The following is an 18,648-nucleotide window of genomic DNA, read 5'->3' as shown; positions in this document are numbered from 1 at the left end:
ATATATATATATATATATATATATATATATATATATATATATATATATATATACAGGTATATATATATATACTGTATATATATATATATATATACATATATCTTTCTGGTTACGCTAAGTGGTATTGCCAGACGTATAGCTACTCGGTCTCTCCCCACCCCTATTGTAGTAGTCATACCCTGGTGAGAGGGGGATGCCTGCACGTGTGTGCATACCTATCTAAATAGCTGTCACTTTTGACAGTTCGCGTACAATGGTTAATGATGATAATCTTCAGTAACATAAGCGGCATTGGTAGATGTTTAAATATTCTGTCACTCGCCGCCCTTTGGGTAGGGGTGAGAGGGAGTAGTCATACCAAGGTGAGAGGGGTCGCTTGTGCATACCTATCTAAATATTTAGCCGTCATTTTTGACAGGTCGCCTTACACTAGTTAATAATAATCATCTATGTTAGCAACACAAAATTCCAGAAAGCTGTAGAAACCGAATATATTTTCTGTTACGACTTTTATATGCAAACACCTCTCTCTCTCTCTCTCTCTCTCTCTCTCTCTCTCTTTCCTTTCTGCGACTTTGGGAAAGATATTTCGGGGGAGAGAGAGAGAGAGAGAGAGAGAGAGAGAGAGAGAGAGAGAGAGAGAGAGAGAGAGAGAGAGAGGACACTATTGTTTACCAAGCAGAGAATTCTTTCCAGGCAAGCTTCAAGAATTTCAGCCGGACTCCTTTTTTCCAGTTACCGTCTTCCATTTTTCCCTCTTTTTTTTTTTTCCTTTTCCTCTCCTTTCCTTTTATGTTGAAATCCTCTCTTCCGGAGAGGTGAAAAACGACCCCGGGAGAAAAGAAAATATTTTGCTGATTAGATTTTGCTTTGTTCTTTGTTCTGTTTTATTTTGGGTAATCTAGAAAATTGAAAAAAAAAAATCTTTCGAAAATTGTTGATGGAATTACTTTATTTTTCTTTTCAAACTGCTGAGTGTCATTTCTCTTGACTTGTTTTGGTTTCTTTTGGAGGTATTGTGTTAGGGATGGGGTGGCGGCTTGATTTAAATGCTGAGTGTTCTGAAATCATGTGATTACCTTCAATTGCTACATGCTTTAAGGACAAATCTTTTGCTGTGCTGTATCTAAGATAGAACCTAATATGTAGAAAGGGACGACGTCTTTGACTAACTGTTCTAGATGATCACGGAATAAATAATGTAACTTCCTAGGTTGATGTCAAATTATTTGGTGGATTTTCTGTTTAGTGAATAACAGGAAATTAGTATTCAATATAACTCTTAATAACTGTAAACAATGTAAAGAAAAAAAGTTGTAAATGTAATTTTTGTTTTGTTTTTATCTTAGGTCAGGTCTACATTTGGAGTTGAAAGATCATAATGGACAATCATTAGTTAATTTATGGTCTTTACTCCCTATTTGATTTACTGAATGTAATAAAAAAGGAAATGTAAATTATTATCAATGACTAAGGAAAAACTAATAAAATTCAAAACCTAATCCATAAATTTGAAGCGTAGATGTAATAGTCTCTGTGAATCCTTGAAAAAAACTACTCTGGAAATTATCTCTCTGACTCAGAAATAAGATTCTGAGCATGGCAGGTGTCTGATTGTGGCCAAGATGAGAGTAATATTCTTATTCTTATATTCTTCATGGGTGAAATTGTTTAAACATTCCAAAACTTCGTCTATCAACTCTATATCTAAGGCGTGAGGGCTCAAGCCAAAATGCGTTCTGCATTGTGGAATAGAATTATTTTTTTCTTGATCTCGTTTTGGAAAAATAACATCCCTTCGTTCAAGAAAATTGATGAATTGACGGGTGTGGATGAAGTTTTGAGAGAGAGAGAGAGAGAGAGAGAGAGAGGAGAGAGAGAGAGAGAGAGAGAGAGAGAGAGAATAATGCGAACATTTCCAATAACATTTTCTAAAATAACAGTATACCCAAATATAGGCAATAACAGTACCCAATTCTCTCGAAATCACCTCCGGGTTTCCTGAATTTCTTCAAGGCCCTCTTTATGAGGATGGGTGCAACCGGGGCTCTCTCTCTCTCTCTGAGAGAGAGAGAGAGAGAGAGAGAGAGAGAGAGAGAGAGAGAGCCCCGGTTGCACCCATCCTCAGGTTTCCTGAATTTCTTCAAGGCCCTCTTTATGAAACCTGAGGATGGGTGCAACCGGGGCGCTCTCTCTCTCTCTCTCTCTCTCTCTCTCTCTCTCTCTCTCTCTCTCTCTCTCATACACACACAAACATACATGTACAGTGAGATTCTAACGTTAGAAGATTCTAGGCAGTTATTAACTTGACATCAAAGTCAGACATTTTATTAGGCAGTTACGTATATTGAGTATTTAGCGCTTAACTTGACATCAAATACTGTCACAGGGGCATGTAATTAACTAACTAATTACCTAAAATATCAAACATATACTGCATACATACATATATTCATACATAAAAGGATAGAGAGAGAGAGAGAGAGAGAGAGAGAGAGAGAGAGAGAGAGAGAGAGAGACTTATTCGTAGATTCTACAAAACAATATATCAAATTTTGGTCAAATTTGTGAGACTTGAAATAAGTCATATATACTACAGCTTTCATAATGAATTTCAGGCAATTGTGAGTTATTAAGCTGGTTTTAAGTTTATCTATCAAACTTTACTAGAATAAGGTCAAATTTCATGTAACTTTCCAACCGTTCGTTTGTTCTGTTCTTCTCCATTATAATGTAATATGTGGTAACTGGCACCTCAGCTATTTTGGACATTGAGGTCATGCTCTTGAATGTTGGTTTATCTGTCTGTCTGTCTGTGATCCAGATGACACAATGGTTCTACTCTCAACTCACATCAGTATGTACGTCACCTTTGACTCTAGGTCAATTCTTGACAGAGAGAGAGAGAGAGAGAGAGAGAGAGAGAGAGAGAGAGAGAGAGAGAGAATGCTTTGTGAAGTGTTAATTACTGTGGCCTTCCCATTTTCTTTTTAGAATGATCATAATCATCTTCATAGAGTACTAATCAATACAGCTGTTCTCTCTCTCTCTCTCTCTCTCTCTCTCTCTCTCTCCTCTCTCTCTCTCTCTCTCTCTCAAGTCATGAACCAGATACGCCTATACAGTGCCATATAAAAACAAAAAAAACCGGCGAAAATAATTCCAAAAGATCCGCTATCATTTTCCCTGCAATAAATATTTCAACCCCAACAAAAGCAGGATTGAGGTCACGAGTTTAGTGGTCTCATCATACGACATTAAATTTAATAATTAAAATGGATGGGCTTGATAGGGACTACCTTTGATGGGGCCATGTGTTTCCAAATTCCTTTGCACAGTTTTATTTGTCGTCGTTGTTTTGCTTATTCCATTGTTATTATTCTTAGTATAATTTTCACCGAATAAAAAGCACTTATGGGAAAAATATGAAAACATGAAAAATACATATAAACAAATCTTCAAACGTATAACCTATTTTGCGGATATTTTATCAGAGTTATATACACTGTAAGGAGTGGCAGCAACCAAATGCAATACACAGACTGTTAGAAATAATCTCTCGAGGTGAGGATTATCAAGTACACTATGTATTATGAGCTTTAACTCTTTATGGTGATATGAATATTAACAATAATATTTATATCTACTATTATTATCATTAATTTAATGTTATGTAATTTCTCAGTCATATCTATATAAATTACGTAAATGAAATGGTATTTAATTAAGAGTCTACTACGACGCATCCAGAACGATTGTAGCGTAATTCTATCATGGAGCGGGGCAAATCTATTGCGCTGTAGGAAATCTAGAACGGGCGAGGAATACAATAATGCATACGTGGGAATTGGAAAGGAAGTGACGTCATTCAAGATGAGTTTTGATTCGGAAATTGTTAGAAAGTAGTGGGTTCCTTGTGAAGAATCATTTTAGTGACCTTCTATGATATTATGTACACCTTAAAGTTCTTTTATTACAAAGATCCTTATGAGAGCATTTTGGGGTTCACAAGGGGGGGGGTATATACTGTAAAGACGAGTTTTGCAGTGCAGAGACACACTTCCAGGCAGACAACTTGATAACTATAATGTCCTCGGAAGCAGATTGAAAGTTAAGTTTCCCTTCGGCTACTGATACCTCTGTTCTCTTATGAAACTCCCATCTCTATGGTATTTTAATTTGATTTGTATACTACATTCAGCCCTCCTTATTCGTGGGGCTAGGTAACAGGGAAAGGCACGAAGAAAACAGAATCCGTGAATGCTTGGTGCCCTAGAGTGGGTCAACTCCTATCCTACCAACTCACTGCCCATTCCCTACATGCACTTGACTAACACAATAGGTAACACACTGTTTTGTGTTCACTTGGTTTCTTTTTCAGTATGAGTATTGTTGTGGATGTTGCCTCTTGCATAGGGATGGCTTCAGGCCATCGACTGGAGAGATCAATGACTGTAAAAAAGGAATGGTGTCCTTGTGACATGGGTAGGGGGGCCAACTACATCAACTTGAATTTGGATAATACGTCACCAAGGTTAAGGAAAAGCGCCCACACCCGAATCCTTGTGTTCATGCACTTTTGAAGCTTGACTTGAAATACAAGAGCAGATCCAATCCTTGGCATATTTAGTAATAACATGCCACATAAACTTCGACCTCAATAGCTGTGCAGTTGATAGGTGCAAAGGTTGTGAAGGGCTATGGATCAATAAAAATACCTGTTGGCGCATGGGGGCAGGTATCCATGGGTGTAGCCTCTCAGTATTGATGTCACAGAGAAGGGAGGCATTGGATTCATAAAGGTCCACATTTTCCCAATGGATAAACTTATTGGATATCCTGCAGTTTTGGTACTCGGGGCCCTTTTGTTGGACTTCTGCTAAGGCCTTGTAATGGAATCCTAGATGTACAGCAACCAACATATTTCTGGAGATGGCGTTGGCAACATAATTCTATTTACCAGGGATGTGTTGAATGGTACAGTTGTATTCAGAAATGGCAGCGAGATGTAGGCACTGACAGCCGGACAAGGTGAGGGACTGCTGAGTGAAGGCATACACAATGGCATCTGGTAAATGCAAAAGATGAACGGCAAACCATCTAAGAAGTGATGGACAACCAAATACACTGCCCGAATTTCACTGTTGAAGGTCTATGAGCTGATGTACACTTGTTTGAGTACCATCCCGACGGTTACATCAATGGGATCAGTGGAGAGTAGGAGGGTTGCATGGAAAAGCGAGGGCCGTAGCCATTGATGGGGCTTTCTTTGCATTGAGGAAGGCCACCTCCTGAAGGGGGCCCTACTTCAGGTTTTATCCTTACTCCTTGAGGGAATCATTGGGGAGAGGGCAAGAATGTTGGCAATGGCAGGCAAGAACCAGTGATAGTACTTCACCATGCCTAATAATTCCTGCAGTGCTTAGACAGTCGAAGGTGTGGGTGAATTTCTGTACTGCTGATAATTCTCAGGGACGGGGTGAACGCCCTCAGAAGCGATGACCCAAAAATACCCAAAGGTACACTTATCATACCTGCTTACAAGATAATTCTACTACTTAACTTCCCAGTACGTAATTGACAGAGATAATTTTAACGTTTGAATGTGATTTTATGTAGATGAAATAATAAACTCCATAACATACGTGTAATTCTTTCCGATTTAGAAAGGAAAACTGTCAACAATATCAAACCCCAGTTGAAAAAAAAAAACATATTCCATAGAATACTGAGACACAAAAAACCTCCTTATACCAGCCAATCTCTAAAGAAAACTATGCAACTTCCGACAACTCCTTCGTATAACCGTTTGATGAGACAACTCAGTTGAGGGAAAAATAACTCTGAGTCAAGAAAGTTAATTAATTTCGGATCTGCGTCACCTATTACATGCGAAGTTACGAGACAGGCAGTGTTGACTGCATCAATATTTGAGATGTCGCTCCAAAATCAAAGCAAACCGAGATGAAAAATTCATGCAAACTCTAGAGTTGAGTTTTAGGTTATAACTTGTAACCCCACGAAGAGCTTAGAGCTGGAGCGAATACATCAACGCTTGGAAAGAGTTTTTATAACGATTTGAAGGTAAATCTCTTGGAGATATATTCAAGATAATTGCCTATCCAAACAGGTTTTATTAATGCGATGAATATTCAGAGAAAGACTGTGTTCAAACACTTCTGTGACTTGCTGATGGTTTAGCCTGAAGTGAAGCAGTTTGGTTCAAATTATATATATATATATATATATATATATATATATATATAGAGAGAGAGAGAGAGAGAGAGAGAGAGAGAGAGAGGAGAGAGAGAGAGAGAGAGAGAGAGAGAGAGAGAGAGAGAGAAAAGTTCACATGTCATTTGTTTTCAAAGGCATTAACGCGAATTTTTAAAATGAAAAATGTGTACTCTGAAAACGTTTAAAACCAACGAATAAAAGCGACAATTATCATTCAGACAAAGGAGAGAGAGAGAGAGAGAGAGAGAGAGGGGGGGGAACCCCCAGAAGGGCTAAACCAACGCTGTATTATTCATCCGTTGGATTTCCCCGAGAATTTCCATCCGGAATCCTTTGTTTCAGTCCCACCCCCAAAGGATCTCTCTCCCTATTAGGAAACTTCCGATAAGGCAACGATTCCGTCCAGCTATTTCTACAATAATTGCTCTCACCCCTCGAAGCATTTCTCATCTCATATTCATTGGCGAAATTGTAATGAAGAGATAGAAGAATTACTTTTTATGGTCTATATATGAATTACCTGTTTTAATGTTATTAATTTAAAGAAAAAAAAATATTTAGATTTTTCATTACTTATTATGTCGTTTATTTATTTATTTGTTTCCTTTCCTCTCTGGGCTATTTTTCCCTGTTGGAGCCCTTGGGCTTATAGCATCTTGCTTATCTAACTAGGTTTGTAGCTTGGCTAATAATAATAATAATAATAATAATAATAATAATAAATAATAATATCATATGATATTATATACGGTACACCATTTTCAATTAAAGTTTTAAAACCAGCTCATGAATGGCAGAGGCAAGTGCCAGTTACACTGCCCAGCTAGTAGGATAATGCCCTACAGACTGACCATACTTACATATGATCAGCGACCAAGCTCCCTCTCCATCCAAGCTAGGACCAACGAGGGCCAGGCAATGGCTGCTAATGACTCAGCAGGTATACCAATAGGCTCCCCCAAACCCACATCCTTGGCTCCCATGGTTGGTGAGGTTGCAGACACTAAAGAAACTATCAAGTTTGAGTGGGACTCGAACCCCAGTCCAGCCACCACCCTACCAGATGAAATATCAACAGAATTCCAAAGTTCAGATGCAACTGTTTACAGATTCTTTACAAAGTTAGAAGCCTTTGTATTAAACGGATTTTGAGCGAAGCAAAAAATCTATTTTTGGGTGAGATGGCCATGTCATCCTGATGGAAGTTCCTATAAGTAGCTTCTTAAGGGATATATGTACTACAGTGATATTCCCAGAGAATTTTACCTTCAGGTATCCAGAATTCTAACTCCTGGCGCGAATATCCTTAAATTTCTCTCAAGGATATCGCATAATATCAGAGGACGTATTCTTGACACGTCACATAGCAATCTGCAAACCTAATAGCGTTAATGCTTCGAGGGTGATGTGGCAGAATAGAAGGGGAGCCGTATCAAGGTTACCCTAGTTCTCATACTATTGAGTATCACAACAGCGCCATATCCAAGATGGCGAACATTCCTTGTAGCATTGAGCATGGTGCTACAGATACAGTACTTTGGGAGGGATACTGTGAAGGTTTTTTTCTCTTTAGAAAAGAAGTTTGGGTCCATCAGGACGACATGGCCATCTCACCCAAAAATAGATTTTTCGCTTCGCTCAAAATCCGTTTTTTTTGGGGCTCAAGCCATGTCGTCCTGATGGAAGCGTACCAGAGCATTAACTTATCTGTGGATTTTCATCAGTGCCTTAACCTTGGGACAACATTTCTATGGTCATTTGGAACAATTAAGACAAATGACGTTACCGTTATCCGTCATTATCACTAATCATAAGCAATGTTAGTGCTTCCTGCCCCCTACAGGGAAGAGTCATTCTACACAGTAGAAAAGGGGCCTCAAGGTTAGCATATATTGTATGAACAAACATAAGTATACACTGAATATACAAACAGTCTCAGAGTTTGTATATATTGCCGAATCAATATCAGTGTCTCATATCTATTGCTTGCGAGCATACAACTATATGAAGAATATTTACTTTAGTAAGACAAAGAACTCTGGCATTTTAAACACGCAATTGTCAGGCGAATTAGGATGCAATACATTCTAATAGACATTTATTCCTAATAAATGACTAAATAAATTAACCAGTAAAACGAATGTAGCATGATAACGGAATTATACATGTAACGTATACAGAAATTATATTTCTTTCATGAAATGGAAAGAAATGATGAATGCCACTCTCAGATTGAAGAACATTTTTATAATAAAACTTCTCTTCGAAAATTCTGTACCGGTTACATTCTATCAACACCGTGTACTACGTACACACAGCACTAGTGCTATCTGTATAATTCCACACCTGGGATCTTGAACAGAGATAGTGTCACCATGGTAACACTCATAAAAAGGAGGTCACACCAAAAGTGATGACCCCTTCTCCCTTTAATTGACAGTCCCAGTCAATTAGCTGTTCATCGCAGACTTAGACAGCAGGTTTAAAAATTCTACCCGCTGCCACCACATGATGCTTCAGTCCATGGACCTGCTTGGCATAGTGTTTGTAGAACACTCTGGATGATTCCCATCCAGAATATGAGCGAGGACGTTCGAGGTCCCAATTAATAAACTGTCTATGACAGTAATTAGTGGGCAGGTTTTAATACGCTACCTGCTGCCACTACATAGTGCTTTAATTCATGGACCTATTTTGCATAGTGTTTGTAAAACACACTGGATGATTTCCATCCAGTGAATGAACGCAGACGCTCAAAGTCCATATACTGAAAGAAGTTCAGTGATGAAGCAATTTTTCTCGGATCATGGCCTGCGGGAGAACTGTCAGGATCTGCTCTACGAATAAAGTAGGTGAGCTTCGCCTTCAGTTGTTTTAGGGATAAGTTTGATCCAGAGGTTTCTCCTTTAAAAAGCAGTCTTCCTCTGAAGTCTGAAGTTCTACAAAGATAGACCTTTAGACACTCTACAGGACATAGAGAGAATCTTCCTTCAGAGGGCAGATTCTCCAGGGACCCCACCTCTTAGTGGGTAGCTCGTTCTTAGCGAAAAAGGTTGGATCAGGAAAAAGGTTCAGTTCTCCCACTTCTGTGAACTGAATGGGGCCCTTGGCTCTAGATAGGGCCACTATTTCACTAACTCTAGCCCCTGAGGCTATAGCGAACAGAAAAATAACTTTTTGAGTTAGATCCTTAAGGGAACAATCTTCACTGTTCATAGATGAGTCATAATGTAGGACCTTATCCAAAGACCATTAAATGGGCTTTGGTGGTGGTGTAAGCCTAGGCCTTGCACATGCCTTTGGAATCTTATTAAAGATTTCTTTCAATAGATCTACTTGAAAGGCATATAGAAGAGGTCTAGTCAAGGCTGATTTGCACGTAGTTATCGTGTTGGCCGCCAGGCCTTGATTATGAAGGTGGACAAAGAAGGACAGACAGAAGTTCATTGAAATTTCTTTCGGTCCTTTTGCTTTAACAAAAGCAACCCACTTTTTCCAAGAAGACTCATATTCTCTTCTCGTTGACTTAGTTTTATATTCTTCTAAGAATTCTATATTGCCTTCTGAGATCCCAAATCTTTTCCTAACCGCTAGGGCAAGGAAATCATGAAATGAAGGGTTTGGGTTCTCCGAGATAAATTGAAGCAATCAGCTTCTGAACTCTCTGATATAGTCCTGGGTTCAGAACTAGGGCCAGCCTCAGCTTCAGTTCCTTCACTAAAGAGGACAGATTGCTCTTGGGCTACTTGGGAGCCAAAAGAGCTACTCCCCCTTGGAAGGATCTCAGCATGTTGAGGACCTTCAGCAGGCGATTGGATCGGATGAATCAGGATATCCGAGTCCATCCCTTCTATACTAGAGACATGATGTCTGTTATTTCCACTAGAGGGTCCTCGTATGGGGCTACATCTCGAGGTAGTTTCTTGAAGACGCTCGTGATGAAGAGGTCGATTTGCAGTTCTGGGTCTTGATCCCATCTGGGAGGGAATAGGTCTGCGTCTGTGGACCATTCCAACTCTATCGGCTTGAGCTGAAATAGAGCATCCACTGTCACATTGTGGAGCGGTTGTATATGAACTGCTGACAGGTGCCATCCCTTTAGGTAAGGGATGGTTAACGTCACCTATACCATATGAGACATTTTCTAGCATTGTCGATTGCGACGTCTCATTATCGCTTCGGTGTCCCAGATCAGTCGAAGGAAGTCTGATCTGCGTAGAGAGAGCTTCCCCACTCATGACAGGACCAACATAGTCTTGGGACTTTCGGACTCTAACCTTTGTAAGAGAAGCGATTAAAGAAGGACCTATATTGATTTTTTTAGATCTCTTCAAGCGTTTGATGCGTATCTTCTCCAGACTCTTGACGCATCTTTCAGCTGTGATCTTGGCACTGGGTCTGTCACTATTGCGAACTGGAGGGAGCTCAGGACTCCTCCTTGTTAACGTCTTGGGAATCCGACTGATTCTCCAAGTCTCTTGACCGACCTTACAAACTCCTTTTATATTCCTATGGAAAAGGAGAGTTGGTGTGACTACAGACTTCAATGATTTTACAGCCATTGAAACCTTTGAGCTGGAGGGAATTGAGCCTTGTGAAGCTTGTCTTGCATCCGTGATGTTCCAGGAACTGGTTCATCTCCTTGGATGTTCATAGACCAGCCACTTCGGGTGCTGCCCACCCCAACTTCTCGTCCAGGTACATTGTTGCCTAAACCATTTCTAGACTTGGTTATTGCATGACTAAGTCTGCCAATACTATGAAGACATTTAGGACTGTGTTTAGTCCGACACATATCTTTCCTAGGATATACGTTACCGTCTGTAAATTGAATCTTAGGTAGGAGGGGCTGGATGTTGCCAAGGGACATTTTTCAGGTCTGACAAGACTACAAACACCCCTTTTTGACACAGGGTACAAATGTTCAGAAGGATTAACATTCTGAACTCGCTGTTTTATTTGAACTTGCTGAGTGGCTACAAGTCCAGAATGACTCTGAGATTTCTTGAGTCCTTCTCGTAAACACCAAACAGCCTTCCTTGGAATACGATGGACTATTGTTTCCTTACCACCTATATGCTCTAGAGCTCTTAGGTATACTCCTCCAGGAGGGTTTTTAATTGTAAGAGGAATTAAGGAAAAGATGGTGGAGACATTTCTACTTCCCATCGTAGTCCAATCTTGATTAGGACTTGGACCTAAGCACCGAAGTTCCAACGATCCTGAAGGAGCCTCCCTCCTACCAGAAGCATCTTTATGCTTCGAATGACTAGTAGGATTAAATTTTTGACCACCTGCCTGTGGCATCGTGGTCGTTGCAGCCATGGGATGTTGTTGAACAGCCCAAAGTATATTTCCGGACTTTCCCGTCTTCCTTTTAGGATGGGGACCCACAACCATGGAAGACTTTCTCTTTGAAAGGATGCCCCACTTATGGAGAAGACCTACGTTCTCTGTGGTGGCATTCTTAATTACTTCCCTAACTACCTCATCTGGGAAGAGGTCTTTACCCCAGATGTTGGAAGATATCAGCTTCCTTGTCTCATGTTTCAGTGTTGTGGCCGCGAACACAAACTCCCTACATGCTTTCCTAGCCTTCATAAAGGCATAAAGGTCTTTCACTAAGGTAGCCATATGCATTTTGGCTAAGACCATGAGCATGTCTGGGGTACTTTGATGGGATGAACTCCAAGTAGTTTTGTAGAGATAGGGAGGATGCAAGTCTCTCCTTTGTCTCTTGTTCATTATACAAGAGAAACTCTGATAGTTTAGGGAGAGCTTCGTTAAACTGTCTACTGGCAACATCCGCATCTAATCTTCCTACTGAAGAAGTTAAATGGACTTCCTTCCAGTCCTTCTCCTGTCTGGGAAAGGCTGGTGACAGAAGCTTGCACTCCTCGAGTGTAGGACATAGCCTTCCTGCCTCCACTGCTTTGGCAACCGATTTAATTGCTTTCTTCATAAAGGGGAATGAAATTGAAGCAGGAGCAAGAAAGGAAGGGTGCCTATTACCCAGTGTAGATACCTTCGACACCAAGTAACCCGCCTTTTTCAGGCTACTTGACAGGATGGCCTGTGCCTTATCATGGTCGAGAATCATGATTTCCTTCGATTTTGTTCCTTTCCGTGACTTTGATTCACCATTCAGTTGAACAAAACAATTAGGAAAAGCATCAAAGCTTGGCCAAAATTGGATTTTGTCCAAAGGAACTGCACCCCTCTTCTCTGAGATGTAGAGTTTGCCTTTTAAAATCGGCATCACCTCCACAAACCTCCAGCGATTGGTGTTGGATTATGTCGGGAGGTCTTGATCCATGGGTCGTTTGTATGACCTTTGGGAAGAGTGAGGGGTTAAGTGTAAACTTAAGCTCTCTCTCCACGGATGCGGCGAGCCAGCTGGATATCCTTGGGCATAATGGTGACTCTCTTGGCGTGGATGGCACACAATTTGGTGTCTTCAAAGAGGCCGACGAGGTAAGGCTCAGAGGCTTCCTGAAGGGCCATGACAGCAGAGGACTGGAAACGAAGGTCAGTCTTGAAATCTTGGGCGATTTCACGCACCAGACGCTGGAAGGGGAGCTTCCTGATGAGAAGTTCAGTGTTCTTCTGGTAGCGACGGATCTCACGGAGGGCAACGGTACCAGGCCTGTAACGATGGGGTTTCTTGACGCCTCCTGTAGCAGGGGCAGACTTGCGAGGAGCCTTGGTAGCAAGCTGCTTGCGAGGAGCCTTTCCTCCAGTGGATTTACGGGCGGTCTGCTTGGTACGAGCCATTGTTGCTTACGATTTGAGTGAACAAACGCAAAAGTAGCTTTAGTATAATATAAATTAAGGAACATTTCATTTGGAAGTCCTAAGAAAAATTAAGTAAAACATAGGTAATAACAAAATCAACATACTGTATAATCAATATAATCGATGCAAAAACTAACCTATACACAGATGTGTAAATGCGTTTGTTTCTTCAGTATGATCAGAGATAATAGTAAACAAAACATTGGTTGCCATTTTTTATAGTGCTTTTTAGCATGTTTAGGAAACGCATGATATAAAATCACCTTTAATATTTGTGCCTGTTTTAGTTTAGGGTACTGTAGTACATGCATTAAGTGTTCTGTACATTAAAGGGTAGTTTGTTAACAGTACTACATACAAGGGAAGGTTTTAAAAGTCTGAATATACATGTTAAATAAATAGGTAAATATGGTGTCACTACTTCGCGGATTTTCACCTATCGCAGTCGGGTCTGGAACCTATCTACCGTGATAAACGAAGGTTCACTGTATATATATATATATATATATATATATATATATATATATATATATATATATATATATGTATATAAAGAAGAAGAACAAGAAGAAGACAGTGGCTATTTTACTCTTGGTAAAGGTAGAAGTGATGCTTGCCACAGCTAGTCTCTTCTACCCATACCAAGAGTAAAATAGCCGCTAAACAATTTAATTGCAGTAGTTAATCCTTTGAGTGAAGAAGAATTGTTTGGTCATCTCAGTGTTGTCAGGTGTATGAGGACAGAGGAGAATGTGTGGATTCTCTTAACGACTTCGGGATCAGTGCCCCAGGCGAAATTCCGGCCTGGAATCTACCCCTGGTTCAGGAAACTTGTATGAACAGTGACTTACCATTTGGCCACGAAATGGTATGTCAATGATCACACAAGTTTTCTGGACCAGGGGTCGATTCCAAGCTAGCCAGAAGCTATTGTCTTTGTGTGATTTCGCTGGGGGCTCTGATCCCGATGTCGTTAAGATAATCCACACATTAATGTATCAAAAATATACGACTTATTTGGATATATCTATCTATCTATCTATATATACATGTATATATATATATATATATATATATATATATATATATATATATATATATATATATATATATATATATATACTGTATATATATAGCCAGACACTTGGTCTTTATTATAGAGGGTATTTCAGGAAAGTTCAACTCATCAGTTTTAACTTATGATCTCAAAACTCCTGAGTTTTATACAAAATATACATTAAATGTTTCAATGTAATGATTCGTGAGTAACTTCTGTAAAAGCATTGGTTATTTACAAAATCTATTTTAGTTTAGGAACAAAGGTTTAAATTTCGGAAATAAAGAAAATTCGCAACCTATTTTTTATGGGATTTTGTTCACAATACGATAACGAACTTGAAAATCCGGGGATGAAATATGACAAAAGGCGTCTTTTCTTTGGCAATGCACTGATCACTCTTAGGAGCATAAAATAGGACACGATTAAAGTCAATTTCATGACTGCCAATTTTGGCTTATAGCTAAAAATAATATAAGACTGGAAGTATATAATCATAACTTAGGGAAATATTATAAGGACAATTGATGTATAATGATTTTAGTATTACCGTAACGTGAGAGAGAGAGAGAGAGAGAGAGAGAGAGAGAGAGAGAGAGAGAGAGAGAGAGAGAGAGAGAGAGAGAGAGAGACTTATATAAGTAATAGTTAAGAACACTGTTGATTCTATGAGCCACGTTTTAATGACATGGTCAAATTACCAAAATATATTTCTTCACACCTGAAGAAAAAATCATATAACTATAGAAGGAAGAGACAGAATAAGTAATAGACAATGATATTAGGCGGCTGTAGCCCATTGGTAACGTCTCTGCTTAGTGATCGCCGGACTGGGGTTCGAGTCCCGCTTAAACTCGTTACTTCCTTTGGTCGCTGCATCCTCACCCTACTTGTTGGCTAAGATGGGTGGTTTGCGAAAGGCTATAAGTCTACCAGCTTAGTCATCAGCAGCCATTGCCTGGACCTCCCTGGTTCTAGCTTAGATGGAGAGGGGACTTGGGCGCTGAACATATGTATATATGGCCAGTCTCTAAGTCTGGCATTGACCTGTTTGCTAGGGCAATATCAATGTCCCTTGCCTCTGCCATTCATGAGCGGCCTTTAAAACCTGAAAAACTATTTGTCTCGTAAAACTAAACTTTCTAAAGCATTAAAGTGAAAGTGGTATTTACATTCTTGTTATAATAGAGAAAAATAATATCCATTAAAAGACAAAAGCAGAAATCTATGCAATATAAGAAAAATAGAAGTCTCTAAAATAAAAAAAGAAACAGAAATCTATAAAAGATAAGAAAAACAAAAGCTAAGTCTATAAAACATATGAAAAACAGAAGTTTAATTCTATAAAACATAGGAAAAAATAGAAGTCTACTAAATATAAGAAGAACAGAAGCAGAAGACTATAAAAGTATATGAAATATAGAAAAAAAAGACTTTAAGAATATATAAAATATAGAAAATATATAGGAAAAACAAGCTAAAGTCTATAAACCGAAGCTCAATTCTATAAAACATAAGAAAAACATAAGTATTAAGAGAATTTCAAAGCTTGAAAGGAGAGGGAAAGAAATAGCACTGAACCTTGAAATTTTAAAATTGAGTGTGGGAAAAGTGAAAAAGCGGGACCTAGCCTACAATGGTATTCTGAATAAAATCACAAATAATCATTCAGTTTATTTTCCATTCTTTAAAAAATGGTATCTTTATTCACTGCCAGTTTTGATATCTATAATTGGAAAAAAATAAAAAAATTGCTGTTTAAGTCAAAAACAAAATACAGAAAAAATATTTGTTCGTTTTTTTTTTTTTTTTATTGATTTTACAACAATTCGCTTAAAATTTCGGTTAGATAAAGATGATATACATAAAAAATATTTTTTCGTAAAGTTGCATGCTTTTCGATAAAATTAATATTGTTTGATGCAAAAAAAAAAAGGATGAATTTCAGTTACTATTTGTTAAGTTATCAACTTTTAACTTTTCAAAAAAAACGTAAAATATAAATGTTTCTCGTCCTGACTGAAATTGTTGTTTGCATCTGACGATACTTTTAAAGAAATATAAAATGCCTCAATTTAATTATAACACGTTGTTTACCACTCTGACAGTATCTACTTGTTTTACACAAACCATAACAGCATATTTACATCTAGTAGACCTTTTAGCTTTGCGGATGAAGATAAGCGTCGATGTAAATTACATACGTTCTCGCTTAATCAACGTAATAATTCTTATCCGTAAATAATTTTTCTCCTTGTTTTCTTAAGAGTAATAGTTAGTACGATGGGCAATGAAGTGGTCTCTCGTGGCCCAGTCCCGATAAAAAAGTTAACTAGGTTACAAATGTAAGGAAAAAAAAAAGGAGAGTAGGAGAGAGTAGGATAATTGAAAAAAAAAAAACACTTTATAAAGAGGAAGAGAAACCGTAACTGAACCCTAAGGTGAAGATGGCAGGTTCATCCTTGCCAAGATTCTTGGACATGATGTATCTTAGTAACCATGCTCGTGGTATTTTTAACTTCACTTCAGAAGCAGGTCTTCAGAAAGATATTTAACTTTTAAAACTACATCTTTGCTTTTAATGTTTTAATTGAATATTCTTTTATTTTTTATTTACAATAAATGATATCGGCGTCAATGACCTTACAGTAGATGTCAGGATGCCCAAAACTTCCAAATTAATCAATCAATGAATCAAAGTAATTGAACCCTGTGATCGTTTTACGATAGCCGATTGGGAGAAATATAAAGTGGTAATTTCACAGAGTACGATCTTGTGACCGTAGCTCTGGTCTTCCTATGGTCGCGGGCAAAATGTCGAAAAAATCTAACTATCTATATTTTTTTTTGAGGAGACCATTTCTCAGCCATGTGCAACCACGGGAGACCAAGGCATGACCAAGCCTGGGTCAACCATCGACTATTGTAACCTGAGGCGACTGTCTGAGATCGCAGCTCAGTCTTCTGGGGAGCTTTCTTGGTGAAATGACTCCTTTATAAACAACCTGATGGGTCGATGGTCTTATTCAACGAGCCCAACGAAAGAATGGTTAAAAAAGGAACTTGGAATAGAGGAAGAGAAGATGCGGCAGGGAGATAAAGAACAAGATAAGAAGTAACGATAGGCTCATTATTCCGATAAATTGCCTCATATTCAAACTTACTTAGGGGGAAGTACTGAAATTTGCCAGGTTTAATCGCTATAGCGGGATGAATAGGAGAATAAAAAAAAAGTTCAATCGTAATATCATTAAAAAATAAGGAAAATCGAGTTACTTGAAAGATGATAGATGAAGGACAAGCAGTCTGGGGTGTAATAAAAAAGGCCAAAATCTCCCACCATCACAAATCAAAACTTGCCAGACATGAATTGGTATGTCTGAGGCCTTTGTCCTGCAGTGGACTACAAACGGCTGCGTTTGTTGTTGTTGTTCTTATGATAAAAAGGAGGCAGAGAAGTGAAGGTGTAAATTGAAGGTTGTATTGTGATTAGCGCATGAGAGAAACCTTATGAATTTATTTAAAGTGGGTATGAATGTTTGTAGTGAATAATTATTAAAGACTTCCAAAAATTACAATTATAGCGTTTTCCTTCTTTCAAGTTGCATATTGTTAACCACGGCAAAGCACAAACAAGGTATTGGTTTATATGAAAGTCTTAATCAATCTCTCTCTCTCTCTCTCTCTCTCTCTCTCTCTCTCTCTCTCTCTCTCTCTCTCTCTCTCTCTCTCTAAAGATTAGCGATTTCTCCAAAGGACAAGCATATACAGTAGTTACTCTGTGTCTCTTTTCATCAAGTATTTACAGATTAAGGCTTCGACTTTAACCTTTTGTTCAGTTTTTTTTTTTTTTTTTTTAAGATTTATTTGTTATTCCTATTCCACATATTTATACAGATACGTTTAAAAAACATATGTATATATATTATATATATATATATATATATATATATATATATATATATATATATATATATATATATAAACAAATAAATAGACAGGGGAAACATAGTACGTTACTTTCAAATGACTTTAGAATATATCGAAAACATTAATCCTGGGATACTGTACGAACTTGAAATGTTCCATTGTTTTAGTCAAAACCATTAATTTTTACTCTCTGAAATAAAGAATGGAAGCTATTAACAAAATGGAATAACAGCTACTCTATCTTCGATATGTGACAGGAACAATGTACGACTTTTTTTAGATTACACACATTCATACATATATACTGCATGTAGAAATCATGACAGTTGATACAGTATGAACATAAAATATGTATTATAGCCACGAAGGTGAAAAAACTTGATTGGATTTAATACTTTAGTCTTATTGTTGTCATTAACAGAGGTCATCAAGTACAACTAACTCCAATCAATTCTTTTAGCTTTTCCTTTCGTGGCTATAATTAAATAAACTACAACATACGCAGTAGTTTCTAGTCAACAGTAAAACAAAGGTCTTAGACAAGTCTTTATTCATGTCTAGGTTTTGGCCAATTTTCATCACAACGCTGGACACTGCGGATTAGGTGATGGAGGGAGACTTTCGTCTGA

General features: G+C 38.2%; 1 protein-coding gene across 1 annotated transcript; it reads right to left on the bottom strand.

The window, feature by feature from the left end:
* Positions 1 to 12,600: 12,600 nt before the first annotated feature.
* LOC137622104 (histone H3-like) lies at positions 12,601 to 13,011 on the bottom strand. Its single transcript, XM_068352571.1, has one exon. The coding sequence runs from the start codon at positions 13,009 to 13,011 to the stop codon at positions 12,601 to 12,603; it is 411 nt and encodes a 136-aa protein (XP_068208672.1).
* Between the last annotated feature and the right edge of the window lie 5,637 nt (positions 13,012 to 18,648).

Source organism: Palaemon carinicauda, chromosome 28 (genome assembly GCF_036898095.1).
Source record: "Palaemon carinicauda isolate YSFRI2023 chromosome 28, ASM3689809v2, whole genome shotgun sequence".
Taxonomy (NCBI): Eukaryota; Metazoa; Arthropoda; class Malacostraca; order Decapoda; family Palaemonidae; genus Palaemon; species Palaemon carinicauda.
The sequence above is the reverse complement of the archived record's forward strand: the minus strand, read 5'-3'. Positions and strand labels throughout refer to the sequence as shown.

What these genes read in the sequence shown, in the direction of transcription:
- LOC137622104 (XM_068352571.1), bottom strand. Translation starts at nt 13,011, where the DNA reads ATGGCTCGTACCAAGCAGACCGCCCGTAAATCCACTGGAGGAAAGGCT.